The sequence below is a fragment of the Mus caroli genome, chromosome 9 (assembly GCF_900094665.2).
Source record: "Mus caroli chromosome 9, CAROLI_EIJ_v1.1, whole genome shotgun sequence".
NCBI classification, from domain to species: Eukaryota; Metazoa; Chordata; class Mammalia; order Rodentia; family Muridae; genus Mus; species Mus caroli.
This window is the reverse complement of record NC_034578.1, coordinates 114100168-114114624: the sequence shown is the minus strand read 5'-3', so window position 1 is coordinate 114114624 and position 14457 is coordinate 114100168. Positions and strand designations below refer to the sequence as shown.

The following is a 14457-nucleotide window of genomic DNA, read 5'->3' as shown; positions in this document are numbered from 1 at the left end:
CAGAGGGAGGCTAACTACCAAAGGCTTGATGCTAATTTCTGTAATAACAGACATCATGTTCCCCCAAACACACTTCATCACATTCTAAAGAGCCTCGCAAGGAACCTGGCTGACTTCTTCCAAAAGAAGAAATGTTTGCCAAAATAAAAGGAAATAGCTAAAAATTATGACACACACACACACACACACACACACACACACACGCATCAGTGATTTCTGCTCTTGAGAGGTGGAGGCAGGAAGACTAGGAGTTCAAGGTGCTCCTCAGCTAATGGTGGGATAGACGACATCCTGGGCTACCTGAGACTTGGACTCAAAACAAAAAAACGAGACCGGAAAACAGAACAAAGAAAGAAAAACAAGCAAAAGTTTAAAACTTTTAAAAATGAATGAATGGGGATGGGAGAGGGTGTCAGCAGGTAAGAGCTTGAGAGTGTACTGAGCGAAACAAAGCAAACGTAAATAGCACGGTTTGTCATAGTTTTGTCCATAGACTCAAACCTCAACATACCCAGAAAGGGAGAATCTCAGAGGATCTGCCTCAGCAAACTGGCCTGTGGGCGTGTCTGTGGGGGCGTTTCCTTGATTATTGATTGATGTGACAGGGCCCAGCCCACTGTGGGCGGAGCCAGCCTTGGGCAGGTAGGTAGAAAGGCAGTTGAGCAAGCCCCAGGAAGCAAGTCAGTAGACAGCTACCCTCCATGGCTTCTGCTTCAGTTCCCGCCTCTGGGTTCCTTCCCTGACTTCCCTCAGTGATGGACTGAACCCTGTAAGCCACATAAGTCCTTCCCTTCCTAAGCTGCTTTCGGTCCGTATTTTGTTACAACGACAGAAAGCAAACCAGAACACTGGGAACTGTCAGGAGAGGAGAGCGATCATGGCACTGAGATAAGCCGTGTCCGCAAGACAGGCGTCACGGGTCCCCTCTCTACGTGGAATCTTGGGGACATATTTAATGGAAGGGACACAGGGACACACTGTGGACATGGAAGTGGAAGAGGAGGAAGGAACCCAACAGAATGACAGTGGGGCAAATCTGACACCACTGTGCTGTTAATATGTGACAAAATCAATTACATTTGGTTGCACTGTACTTTATATATGCCAACCCTGCACTTCAATCTGCATGCCAGTGAGCTTTGGTAACAGGATCTACTCACACAGCCATGACCCAAAATGTGTTCCTCAGCCCAGAAAGTCTCATTTGTCTAGTGCTAGTAACGTAACTGCCACCTCTCTCCAAACCCTTGGCCTCCAGAACCCCCTGATCCACCTTCTGGCTCATTAAGTGGGCTTGTCTAGAACACCACACAGATGGGAGCAGATAGCAGGTAGCCTACTGCATCTGGCGTCTTCACACAATGCTCCTGGAGGCCCCTCGGGCTAACGTGTTAGGAGTGGTCCATTCATTGCCAAGTCCTTTACACTCCATCATTCGGCAGAAGTCCCAAAGTCCATGCTCCAGGCAGTGGGAGGCACGGGAGCTTTTCCACAGCGCATCTTAGTTGGCTACCTTCTGGGAGGCACCACAGCTTTCTAAATGTACTAACAAGTGCTTGCCGGACACCCTAAGAAACTAAAAACAGTTGCTACAGTGGCAGAGGGGGTTGAGAGACATTCTTCCCTTCTATGCTTCTTAGAATGGTTTTCAAAAACATAACTATGTTTCTCTAAAGCCCTCTATGTTTCTAATGCTCTATGTTTCTCTCGGTCTCAAATCTGCCAAACTGTACAGCTTTAAATATGTTCAGCCATCTCTCTGAATAATCAACATGGCTGGCTTTGAGCTGTTATTTCTCCAGAAAAAGAAGGGACCTTTGCTGATTTTTTCTTCTTATTTCTCTTGTAAGAGTTCTTCCCTGCAACTGATTGCCCTTTCTTTCACTGTTGCTTCTTAGCAAGTACGTGAGTGTGTGTGAATGTGTGTGTGTGTGTGTGAGACTGTGTGTAAGTAAGTGTGTATGAGTGTGTGTATAAGTCTGGGTGTATGTGCATGTGTGAGAGTGCCAGTATGTGAGTATATATGTGTGTTCCTGTGAGTATAGTGTATGTGAGTGTGAGCATATATGTGCCTGTGTGTGTAGAGTGTGTGTATGTGAGTGTAAGTGTATGTAAGTGTGTGTATATGAATGTGTTCATCTCTGTGTATGTGTATGTGAGTGTGTATGTGTGTGAGTGTGTATGTGTATATGTGTATGTGTGTACGTATATGTGTGTATGTATGTATATATGTGTATGTGTGTGTAATGTGTGTGTATATATATATATATATATGTGTGTGTGTGTGTGTGTGTAGAGTGTGTGTGTGTATGTGAGTGTGTATATGAATGTGTGCATGTGTGTGTGCGTATGTGTATGTGTGTATGGAAGTGCTCTGAAACCTGAGAATCATTGCTCCACGTCTGTTCTGCAGACTCACGGCATGTGACTGAGCTGAGGGCTTGCAGGTGCTTTATGGGATGTAGAATGGAGTAGACGAAGCCCATGGTGTGATCTCAGCCCAGGACAGCACTGACCAGTGCAAGACCCTGCCAGGCCAGGAGGGGCACTGTTCCTACAAGCAGGGCCACAGAAACTTGATTGAAATCCCCTTGCAAGTCCCTCCATGAAACATATTAGAGCCATTTCAAGGAGACCTGTGACTTTCCAGAATGGCCAAAGTCCTTAGAGCCCTGTTCTTGTGGGCTTTTCTTGGACAGATCAGTGGCTCAGTTCTGTTCAACAAAAGTTTTCTTTTTTTCTTTTTACATTTGTGTGTGTGAGGTGGGGTGGGGGTGGGGGATAGCACACATGATACCTGTGAAGATCACATGTACATGTCAAGGCTAAAGTGTGGAAGTCAAGAGGACAGAGCTCAGAACTTAGGAATTTTCACCACGTGGAGCCAAGCGATCAAGCTCAGGTCGTCAGGCTCTGTAGCAAGCGCCTTTACCTGCTGGGCCTCTCACCAGCCCTCAGGGGTTACTGAGGGTTTCTGGAGGGCATTACTGACCCTCACAGGAGGAAGGGAGGGGCAGGCCTCACGTGTGGGACCTCCTGCATCCCCATGGTTGACTCAGCATGGTTGCTGTGGCGGCTCACTGGCCTGTCCCAGACTCCATCTAATGGAAGGTTCAGGACACACTTCCCTGGGTACTGCCTGATGAGGAGCAGTCACCGCTGGTCTGGGTGACACCACCTATCATAGAAGTAGCCACGGGACGTTTGTTCCTGTCCCAAGCTCTCCTGCCCACTTCCTCCTAACACCATTTACTGGTTTCTCAGAGATACGAGCTCCATTCTGTAAGAGAAACTCCTTGTGATCCGGGTGCTAGCTAGCACAGGTAGCCATTCCACCATGGTTCCATGTACCAGGTATTTACTCTGAGCTGACTATCCCAAAGCAGGAGTCTGGTGGGGAACCATTTCCAGAAGGCAGGAACATGAGGGAGGTTCCTTAGGGCCTGGGCCCATGGCTGGGGCTGGCCCATGGCGAGACTGTGTCCTCAGGGACAGTCAGATATATTCAGCAGATGAGGAGGGAAGAGACATGTTACTCAGAATATGACAAAGGCTGCAATGTGGGCTGATGTATGTGCTGCCAATGGCATTCAGCAGGGCTCTATAAAAGGACCATCAATTTAAAAAGTTACCCCCTGGTCAACTCATCCTTCTGGTGGTGTCAGGGGGAGCACACCACTGCGGTACCCTAATGTTTTCAATTCTCTCCTAGTCTGGTAACTTCCCTTTTCAACACGCAGGACAGTCGGCGCCTCTGTGGAGTCTAGGAACTGACCAGAATTCCACAACAGTGTCCTGAACTCAGTGGGTTTTTGTTTTTTCCCAGTTGCCTCCTGAGTTGGGCAATGACTGGTTTTCTGTTTACACAAGGGCACTGCCCCTCTTATTGTACAAAAGCACCAAAAGTCATCTGAGTTAAAGAGAAATTATGAAAGCAAGCATGAAGGAGGTGGAGCCTTAAGGCAGGAAGAATGTGAAGAGAAAGCAGGAGGTGCGGGGCTGGGCTGGAAGCAGACACAAGAGCTGGACCTAACATGACTGAAGAGCTAGAGACAGCAGCAGTGGAAAGGGCTGCGGTGGACCTAACATGACTGAAGGTCTAGAGACAGCAGCAGGAGCCCAAGGGCCGCGGTGGAAAAGCATGGAGCCGGGTAGCTCAGAGATTAGGGTCACGGCAGCTGAGTCAGAGCATCTCTGTCATGCAAGTAGAAGGCAAAAAAAGGTAAACTGGGGCTGAGTGCTAGAGAGCCCTGAAGCCAAGAGGACATGCTCTGGGTTTTACCTGTGACATCTCCAGACCACTTGGACAGTAGGGGAGGGGGCTACCTCCAAAGCTAGACTGGTTTGGGGGAAAGGGAAAAGATAGGTGGGGTCTATGACATCTGGGAAGCAATCAAGGAAGCCACTGGAACTGCTTTAGCACTGCCCCAAGAAAAGGATGTGTTTTGCCACAAAAGTGGAATCTCCCCGGAGATCCCTTCAGGACCAGAGCAAGGTACCACACAGCTAACTCAGGAGGCAGGTATTGGTCCAAGCTAGTCTCTGCAGTGGAGACTATCACCATATATGGTGAGAAAACTTAGGGGGAGAGAGCGGAAAAGAAAACAAGAGAACACTGAACGGGCTTAAAGACAGAAAGAAAAATGCCTAAAGATAGCCTAAACAAAACTCGTGTGGCCCCAGTGCCGGCCTGTCTGCTGACCATATGGCGTGTGATAAGACGGGACGTTTGCATTTGTCTTCCATGACTTGTCTGCCGAGCCGAGCGCCAGGCCTGTGCAGTAGAGACCATGTCACCGTCCTTCAGCCCTAACTCTCAGATTCCAGTCTATGCCCCCCAGGATGGAAAGCAATCACTGCCGCATCCCCTCCCCCACTCCTGCTGCCCCATCTCAACCCTCACATAAGCCACTGACTCCCCAGCTGTTTTCCCACAACCCCTGTAAGCCACCGGGTTATGGCTGCGAGGTCTTAGGCCAGCTGTGCCACAATGGAAACAGCCAGCTAGCTCATCAACACTTCCTCCCACTCCATAATCCACCATTCGCCCAGATCCTCCGTTAGGGTCCAGGAAGTAATGGTAGAAGACAGCTCAGTCACTGCCTTGAGCATTTCTTGGAATTATGTCTTTCTCTGGTATATTCCACAGCCTCATGTGTCCACATGAGAACAACCAGACTATGGTCTGGAAGTATGTGGGTAATGCCAAGTCCCCTTATGCACAGGGATATGTTCCTAGACATTCCGTGGCTATATAAAACTGCAAATAATATCAATCATTATATAATACTTACTATAAAGTTCATAAATTAGACAAAGAAATAACTGTTTAAAAAATGAAACGACAATATCCTGAGGTAAAAGATATCTACCTTAACATTTATTATTTTTAGATTTTTTTTTCCATATATGCCACTGGACCTCAGAGACCTATAGTGACTGATACCTCAGAAAGAGAAGCCACTAAGAAAGGGGATCATTGCACACATATTAACCATTTATCTAAAATCCAAATTCAATGGGAACGCTTATGTTTTGACTGTTATATCTGGTAAGTGCTTAGAACAGAAGAGGCCAGACCAACCTTTGGGGCAGCCTTCCTCAGACCATCACAGAGACAGCTCTGCCTCAGTCTGTTCTTCACCATTGCTGTTCCTGAATGCACTTAGCCAAGAATACTTAGCAGGTTCTTTACAGTGGTGACTTCTAGTGGGTATGAACCACCTGCTATGAAATTTTCAGCCAAAGCAAGAAGTTGCAAAGAGCCTCAAAGGAAAAGATTTGTGGTGCAGACTTAGCACAAGGAAGCCCCACGCCCTAGCAAGTGCCACACAGAGCCATTGGATACACCTTGAGGTTTGCACACAGGCCTCTCCTGAGCAGTCCACACCCTCACTCAGGAACCAAAGGAATCTAAGCTCAAGAAGGGCAGGGTAGGCTTAGCAAGAGCACGGGTGGCTTTATAAGTGGCCAGCAGCCCCAGGCAAGGGCAGCTGGCCTGGGCAGGCCCTGACATGAGTCTGTCTGGCAGAAGGTAGAGCCAAGCCCCATAGCAAAGTATCTCAGGCTATGAACTCATGGGCTCCAGGCCAGACATGGAAGCAGTTCTCTACACACAGCCTAGATGCAGCTGTTACTATCTGACTATGACCCCAACGAGGCAACAACGGGAAGATACTTCAATCTACAGATTTCCATCTGCTAGACAGCGATGGCTAATAATATTATGTCAAACTAAACAAAAATGGTGTTTGTGTAAGTAGAATGTTGGAAACTATGTATGTCCCAACCAAAGACTAATAACCCAGAGACCTTCATCAGACTCCACGCAAAGTTTTTATGCGCACTATGCAATGTTTATCTTTTGGGTTGGTTTGAGGCAGGGTCTGACCATATAAGCCAAGACTAAGCTGCAACTCTCTAAGTAGCCTGGGTAGAATTTGAGCTCATGGTCCTCTGCCCTTTCCTACCAAGTGCTGGGATTGCTACTCTGCTCTGGGAGCTGTTGATGCTGATGATGACTGTCAGGGTGACTGCTGCATGTGTGCTTTAGAGAGGCAGAGGCTCACATAGTGCTCACACAACTGATCCACACCGGGTCTGTGAGATTCAACCCTATACCCACGGGCATTATACCAACTGTCCACGCCGTGGATCTGTCCACCTTTGTTCTCTGTCTCTGTCTGTGGGTCAGTGGCTGACCATTCTGCAGGGCCTCTCTATCACCAAAGCGTGGCTTCCTGAATTACATGAAAATATACCCAGCAAATAATTTCAAGAAGAGAAAAACATTTGGGGAGTTTATTTGGAGGATGGGAAGAGACCCTCCCCCCAAAATGCACTCCTAAGATAAATAGAAAGTAAGAGAAGTGAGCCCCAACCAGTCTTCAAATGCATCTCTGACTGTGAGTTACTACATCGTGCAGTGGACCACGAAGATGGGCATCCAGAATGATGCAACCGAAGACTCAGCACACAGCTTCTGAGTTGTTCCTCCCAGTGACTGCCAAGCCCCGGAGAGGATGAAAACCTCCCAAGAGAACGAGGCACAATCAGAGACTGTCACTGCTCTCCTGCCATCCTCTACCCCTTCTCGGAGGCTGAGGCCAGCACAATAAGCAAAGGGACCAATGCAATGATTCTGTGGGTAGCACTCCCCTCGCACACCAGCTGAGTTCAATATTCCCAACTGCCTAGAGGCAGAGGATAGAACCGATGCCACAGACATGTTTTTTGACCTTCACATACACACCAGGGCAGGTGTGCACCCCTCTACAACGCAACAGTGTTTCCAAACGGAATTAAACATAAATAAGATGGCTGTCAGCTTTTAACTTTAAAAGGCGAAATGCATGTTGTGAAGTAGAATGGTGGAAGTCCGAGGCTACATAAGGAAACAAAAGTAGCTCATGCTGCTCGGAATCGGAGGGTTAAAAAGAATAGGAGACTGACCTTGACGTGGGCCACGTAGTGATGACACACCTCGTCCATGTGGGTCAGCTGCAGCCTTTCTGAGACCTGCCCTGCAGTCTCTCCAAACAACACAAAATAGACTCTGGGCAGCTGGCCCTTCTCCTTCTGTGCCACATCAGCCGTCAGATTGTAGTTCAGACCTGACAGTAAATAAGAGTCAAAGATGTTAGCAAAGATGGACATAGAGTGTTGAGACTCTGAGCCCCACAGTTCTGTGGAGACCCTATGCACAGTTCACACAATATAGTAAACTGCCTGGCAGCCCACATCAAGATCTTCTCAGAAGCCTGTAGTCAGCCTATGGAAGACCCAGGATTCTGTGCTCATCAGACTTATGGTTCATCCTTGTTCAAACCTCATGCCTTTGTGAGATGCCAACAGAACCACCAATTTGGATATATTCAGGGATTACTTTTATCACGTGTGGGGTGCTGTTCTGACAGGCCAGCATCACAGCAAGCCTGTCAAACGTAACTAGAATGACTTCTGTTCGACTATATGTGATACAGAGAACAACTGCTTGCAATAATTCCATATCTCTTACAAATGCCAAACCTTCTCTGACTGTGTGCTACCTGTGGTGGGATGAGGTATTAGTCAACACACAGACAAAAAGAAAAGTCGACTATCACGGAGCCCCAAACTGAGATACGGACTGAGGATGGCTTTACTCTCAGGGTGCCCATCCTTCTAACAAGACTTTGGCCATAGTGGCTCCTACATGGTGTTTTTCTTCTGAAAACTCAGCCCCTATACCTGAGAGGACAGTGCCAGACAGCAGAGTGGCCTGCACACAGAATAGAATATAAAAAGGAAGGAGGCTATGATGCTAAATGCATGCCAGGTAAACCCAGAACACCTTGCCTCCATCACTCTGGAAGTCTATAAGTAAACAGCCAGCTGTAAGTTTTACTAGGTAACTGAACTCCTGCATCAGCAGATCTACAGCCCTGTTCTCTGCAGCAAGGGCCAGCCCTTCTCTAAGCCATTCTATTTATTAACTCTTTTGTGGGTTCTAAGGTTATTGTATTTTTTAAGGCTTTTAAATATATATATATATATATATATATATGTATATATACATATATATATATTACATGTATGTATGTGATTGTGTGTTACATGGGAGCAAGTGCTCTAGGGTGCTACAAGAGACATCAGACCTCCTGGAACCGGAGGTCCAGCTGGCTGAGCTGCCCAGCTTGGGTACTGGGAACCAAACTTGGGTCCTCCAGAGACTCCAATCACTGAGCCATTTTCCTAGCTCCAGGAAGTATAGTTTTTATAGTAGACAAATGACAATGTCTGCCTCTAACATGACCAGATGAGATAGCTGACCAGTGGGGAGGCAAACAAGAGCCCCACCCCCACCCCCACAAGCCATCTCCACACACCCATCTGTCAGAAGCTGAGCCACTGAAAGCCAGTGCCTGGCCAGTATTTAAGTATGGTGAGGCCAACTCACAGGAATGACTGTGTCCTTAAGCAACATCAAAGAGACCCGAGACCCAGGGAAGTCTGAACAGGGAGAGAGAAAGGTTATTTGTCAGTTGTCCTTAGCTACATCTCAGCATACTTTTGTTGTATCTAATGGTTTCCCTGGGCCCCTGCCATATCATGGCTCCCCATCATGCCCAGATGGCAGATTCTAAGCCACCGAAGGCTATGATGCCCCAACTTGCATATTCCAACAAGCAGCTGGTTTCTAAGGTGATGCTGGGCCACCAGGAGGGACCCAGGGCATGGGTCATCCCAGGAGATAGTTCTACTATTAAGAAAAGGGCATCTAGAGAAAGTGCTTTTATAGAGAAAGCACGGGGTAGAAGCAGATGCTACAAGTGGAGTGTGTGTGTATAGACTGCCAAGGTCTTGAAGAAATCCTCTGGGTCAGCTCATGCAAAACCTCCATTTTTGAGACAAAGGAACCTGTGGCTTCCAAATGGAAATACTCAGTCCAGCCCAAGAGCCATCTACCATTCAGTGGAATCAAGACCTCTCCAGATCTAGTCTGGCTACTCCTACCACACAGTCTGAGAACTTAATTTTTCAGTGTCACCTGACCTGAAACCTCTTACTCTCTGAATGCAGAAGTGGCAGAACCAAGCACAGACTGAGGTCCAGAGCCAAACGCTAAGGCAATCTACCATTGATTTCAGGCACCAACAACCCCACGGTATGAAAGGTTACGTTTAAATGAAGCGAGTTTCGGGATGCTATGTAGCAACATCACATCTGGAGATGCCCACTGCTGGGACAAGTCAGAGGCTGTGGCTAGAGCCACATGGTTTTACCAGCCCTTGTCCAGCCATCCTCTTGGCTGACAAGTGAGGGTTGTCCATGCCCCCCAGGAAAAGGAAACTGGGAGGGACAGCAGACCGTGGTGATCCAGCCAAATGAGCTTAGAGAGAATGGAAGGAAGACAGGAAGACAGGGCAGAAGCTGTGGACTCCAACACACATCCTCTTGGCCTTTTCCAATCTCTCTGTCTCCACTAAGGTACTTTTCCAGTTCATGGTAGAAGCCAGGACTCCAAGCAGCACCCAGCAGGTAGACAGCGTTTTCTTTCCCCCAGGGTACCTCACACTGAGGCATGAGATGCCCAGCAGGACTGAGTTTAATGGACCCACAGTGGTGACATGCTTAGTCATACAGGCCCTATTTGGTTTGCTAGAATGGCTAATTTATGTGCCAATTTGGTTGGACCTCGGTACCCCATCAAGCACTGAACTACACACCTCTGTAAGGGTCTTTTGAAATGAGTTTGACAATTAAATTATTAAACTTTGAATGAAGCAAAACAAATTCCACAATGTGGGTGGGCTGCATTGGTTGAAAATCTTGAGAAGAAAACCCCTAAGTTCTTTCTGTATCCCAATAAGGAATTCTGCATCGAACCTGTCTACAGATCTAAACCGAAGCTTCAGCTCAGCCCCGCATCTTTGCCTAATTCAGAATTCAGGCTTGTCAGTCCTATTGTCCTATGAGCCAATCCCTTAAAACCCATCAGCTCACCCCACACCCCCTGATACTTATTCTTCCCATTTCCAATCTCCCTGGTCTGTTCCTCTGGAGAACCCTGCTTATGCCAATATTCTGCCATATTTACAGGCTGGTACTGCCCGGGCTCTTCCCTCTGCCAAGGTGTGCCCTGAGACCCTTGTCTTGGGAGTCTATTGTGGGAGATTTTAAATTAACCCAGGGCAAGTCAGAATAGGGGAATGACTTTGGCTTGCTACGCTGTGCTGGGTACTTTGCAAGCACCTACTGCTCAAAGGATCACTGCAGTCCCGAGTGAAGATTCTGGAGGCTCATGGCAGGGGAGGAGGCTGCAGTTCAAACGACAGAGCCACAGATGAGACACCAGCTCTGCTCTGAGTGGGGCATTCAGGTGCCAACCCCTTAACCTAGCAGCTTTATCCCCAGTGCTCAAGTGTCTGATCCCAGACAGACCTGGTTATCCACCTGCCAAAGGTAATCATTTCCTCTCTGGAGCTGCCTCCTACGCGGTATGGAATTTATCTTGACATTTTAAGTCTATATACGTTGATTCTTCATCTGACTTCTCCCTTCTAGAAACAAACATGATTCACCGTGAAGAAACTCCTGAGTGAGGAGAGTCTGGGAGCTGCCAGAGTAAGAAGAAACAGTCGACTGTGAAGCCCTCCGCTCCAGCGGGACCTTTAAATAGCTCCCACTCAAGTGCCCCACACATGCTAGGCTGGAGCCAATCAGCTCGCTTGAGGTCGGGTGGTGCCTGAGTAGCAACCCCTTAATGCAAGCCAGCCCTCAAAGCCCCTGCCCAGGAGGATGCTGGTTCTGGTTAGCTCCGGTTCTCACAGCACATGACACATCACGTTCTTCCTTCTGGCAGTTTGTGTCAATGCCATGTCGAATGATGTCATGTGGTGGAAAAGCTGACCGTCCCCAGTCATGCCCCTCCCCTCCCTGCCCCAGAGCTGGTTCCCAAAGGCCCCCCACATGGGCTGGGGCCCGGAGAGCGCCAGCTGTCTTGAATCAACTGGGGCTCTGGTCTGTCCCAGCCAACACCAAATCATCCCCAAATCTCCACCAGAACAAGGTTTCAGCTCTGAAAGTTGACTTCCAGCCTTACTCACTTCCCTCAGGGCATCCCAGGAGTGGAGGGAAAGGGACATTTCCACCTTGCTGGCTTTTCTTAACCCTCTCTCTCTTCCTCCAAAGAATGAGATATTTACTTGGACATCAATTAGTTTCTTAGGTAACTCCGTTCCTTCCGTGGACAAGGCTCTCTCCGTTTCCCATCCCTACACTTCAGGGGACCAGAAGCTTTGAGAATATTCTCTTCATGCAAAAAAAAAAAAAAAAAAAAGCTCTCCAGAGCAGATACACCACCTCTAACTTCAGAAAAAAAGGGTTTGCGGGTACCAGGTATCTGCTTCCGACTATATTTCTGCTATGCCTTTGGATGACCTGAGGGCCATCCTCTGACGCTGGGATCAACAGCTTGTCTGCAGGCAGTGATAGGGCCTCAGCTCATGGAAAGCTTTGTCAGGTTGTCTGTAAGCCAGGGAGATGTGAAGGATCAGAGAGCAAAAGACAGGCTGGGGACACAGCCCAGTGGTCGAGGGTTTTCGTAGCATGCTTGAGACCCTGGATTAAACCCCTGAACTAGCAGGTGGAAAAAGCAATGTCATGGGACTCAGCCCTTCCAAGTTTTCATCTGATGCTAGGGCAAGCCTGTGACCACCAAGACAACCCTATGGTCTAGCTAGAGACATAGCCTATGGGTAAGGAGTAAATCAATCTTGGTTACAGAAATCAATTCTCTTTTGTGGCTGTCAGGAGGCTCTAGGAAGCCGCAGGCAGCCAAGGATGAAGCATCCGAGAATACTCTTTGGAATGAGCCGAACTCTTGTTTGCAATTGCTTAGTGAAACATGGGATAAACCTGTTTGTGAGGCTGCCTGCTGCCAGAGTGGGAAGCCAGCCGGCATGCCACTTGGCACGTGTCTAGAAGGGCAAGTGAGGAGACCCCTCCCGCTAGAATGCGAGCCTGTGCTCTGTGCCCAGGGCTGAGCACAGCGTCTGGCAGAGCTTCATCACGCTTTGCTGATCCAAGAGCCCAAAATAACACAGATGAGGTTCATCTTCCCACCTCCATGCTTCCAGAGTCTAGGGTGAGCACGGAGAACGGCCTCTGAGAGCCAAGGCTCTCTGGAGTAGGAATGTGGCCTTCATACTTCAGATCCCCCGTGAACCCGGATGCTTCTCTGCTGGTTTATGAAGCCCTTGGTTCTCAGTCCCAAGCCCACTGTCCGTCCACTCTGCTGTGACTCTAGGGTTGGGATCCCACAAACCTGTTTTGCCAACAGCTCCCTGTGAGGTTCTGCCAATAACAAGAGGGAGAGAGAGACAGGGAGCCTGCAAGGCTGGAGGGCTAAGAAGGTCTTCCTCCTCCATGCTTATTCATCCGCTTAACCAATAACTTTTTTTTTTTGTCATGGCAGCTGGCCCCAACAGCCATAATTCAACTTCCTAGTTTCTTCTCCATGGCCCAAAGGCCTCATCATATTTTCTCAGAGGGGTATGTAGTTCCACCCAGTGCTCTCTCCTTAAAGAATTGGGTTGGAGTTGCACAGGGTCCCTTCCACAAACTCTCAGGTTCTGATAACCCCAAGGAAGGAGTTAACTGAGTGTAACCTTGACAGGCCACCCAGAAGCTTGGTAAAGCACAGGTCAGTCTTCTACCTGGAATTCTCATTCAGTTTGCGTGTACATGGCTAACTAGAAGCCCGCAGGAGATGCCATGCAGCTGATCTGAGCAGCTAGCTGGCCAGCTACTGGCTTGGACTCAGCCATGGCAGCTCTCCTCTGCAGTTACCGCTGCTTCCTCTCTGGCCTGCTCAGTCCCTTCCAAGAAGAGTCAAACCCTCTTACAATGTATACTGCGGCAATCTGTTTCCTCACTGGATTTTGCTTATTACAGTGGCCAAGGCAAATTCACCCCTTATGGACATCCCATTTCTCACAGTATTCCCAGAAGTCACCATTGACCCTCTACAGGCTGAACTTGACACTGCTGTGACCAAATGAGAGTTGAGATTTCCCATTGCTGAAGCAAGATTGAAGAGACGTGTACTTGGCCAAGCCCGATGGGTTCCAAGGACAAGATGCAGATTCCCAAGGGACAAGACAGTTTCTCTGGCTCCCAAAGCCATCCTCCAAATGGGTCATGTGACTGAAGACCCACCAGACTGATGCTACAGAAGACCCCACCCTGGTTGTAACTCAGACATGCCGAGTGTCCAGAAGACCTTTCCAGACAGGCATCACCAGGCAGTCCATAGACAACACCCGGGACTGCTAGGGGTCCACCGCCAAAAAGAAGTAGAAAGGAATACAGAGCCCCCAGCTATGCCTTCTGAATGCAGAGGCCTAGGAGATGACCCTGGGTAGAGGACCCTGTGCCCTGGAGGTGCCTGTCCTTCCTTTATCTGGAGACTGGGGACACCGTCTTCCTAGCTCTGTGGAACCAAGAGTCTCCTCGCTGACCATGGGGGATAGCCACCTCGGCCCTGGCTTACACAGCTCCAATAAGCTACCTCCCCCACTGATGACCACATTTCCAGAACAGCCATCCATTTTTTCTCTCCAAACTCTCTGCTCCACAGCCAGCTCATTCTCCATTTCTGATTGAGATGTCCCTCATTTTCATGAAAACGACAGAAGAAAATGAGATGAGAGTTCGGGAATTCATTCCCTAAAGGGATGTAAATGAAAGCCTATCCTCTTTCTAGAGGGGTTCAAGGGCCAAGCAAAGTCCAGAAGAAACTATGATCCCCTAAAGTCCAGCTTGGGGAGAGAACCAATTCCCAACAGGGAACCAGGAGGATTGTTGGGCTAACTTACAGAGCGTGAAAGAATGGTTCCTGCAGGAGTGTGGGTGATCCCAGAGCAGCCATTCTGGAAAGTGTCACCCCAGCAGAGATGACAACTTCCCCATAGC

General features: G+C 48.5%; 1 protein-coding gene across 1 annotated transcript in view; it reads right to left on the bottom strand.

Annotated features, from left to right (window-relative positions):
* Positions 1 to 14457, bottom strand: part of Itga9 (integrin subunit alpha 9) — a 289069-nt gene that overhangs the window by 190335 nt on the left and 84277 nt on the right. Inside the window, exon 15 of the mRNA XM_021172021.2 lies at positions 7453 to 7613. Coding sequence (XP_021027680.1) covers positions 7453 to 7613 — 161 coding nt within the window. The remainder of the gene's footprint in view (positions 1 to 7452; positions 7614 to 14457) is intronic.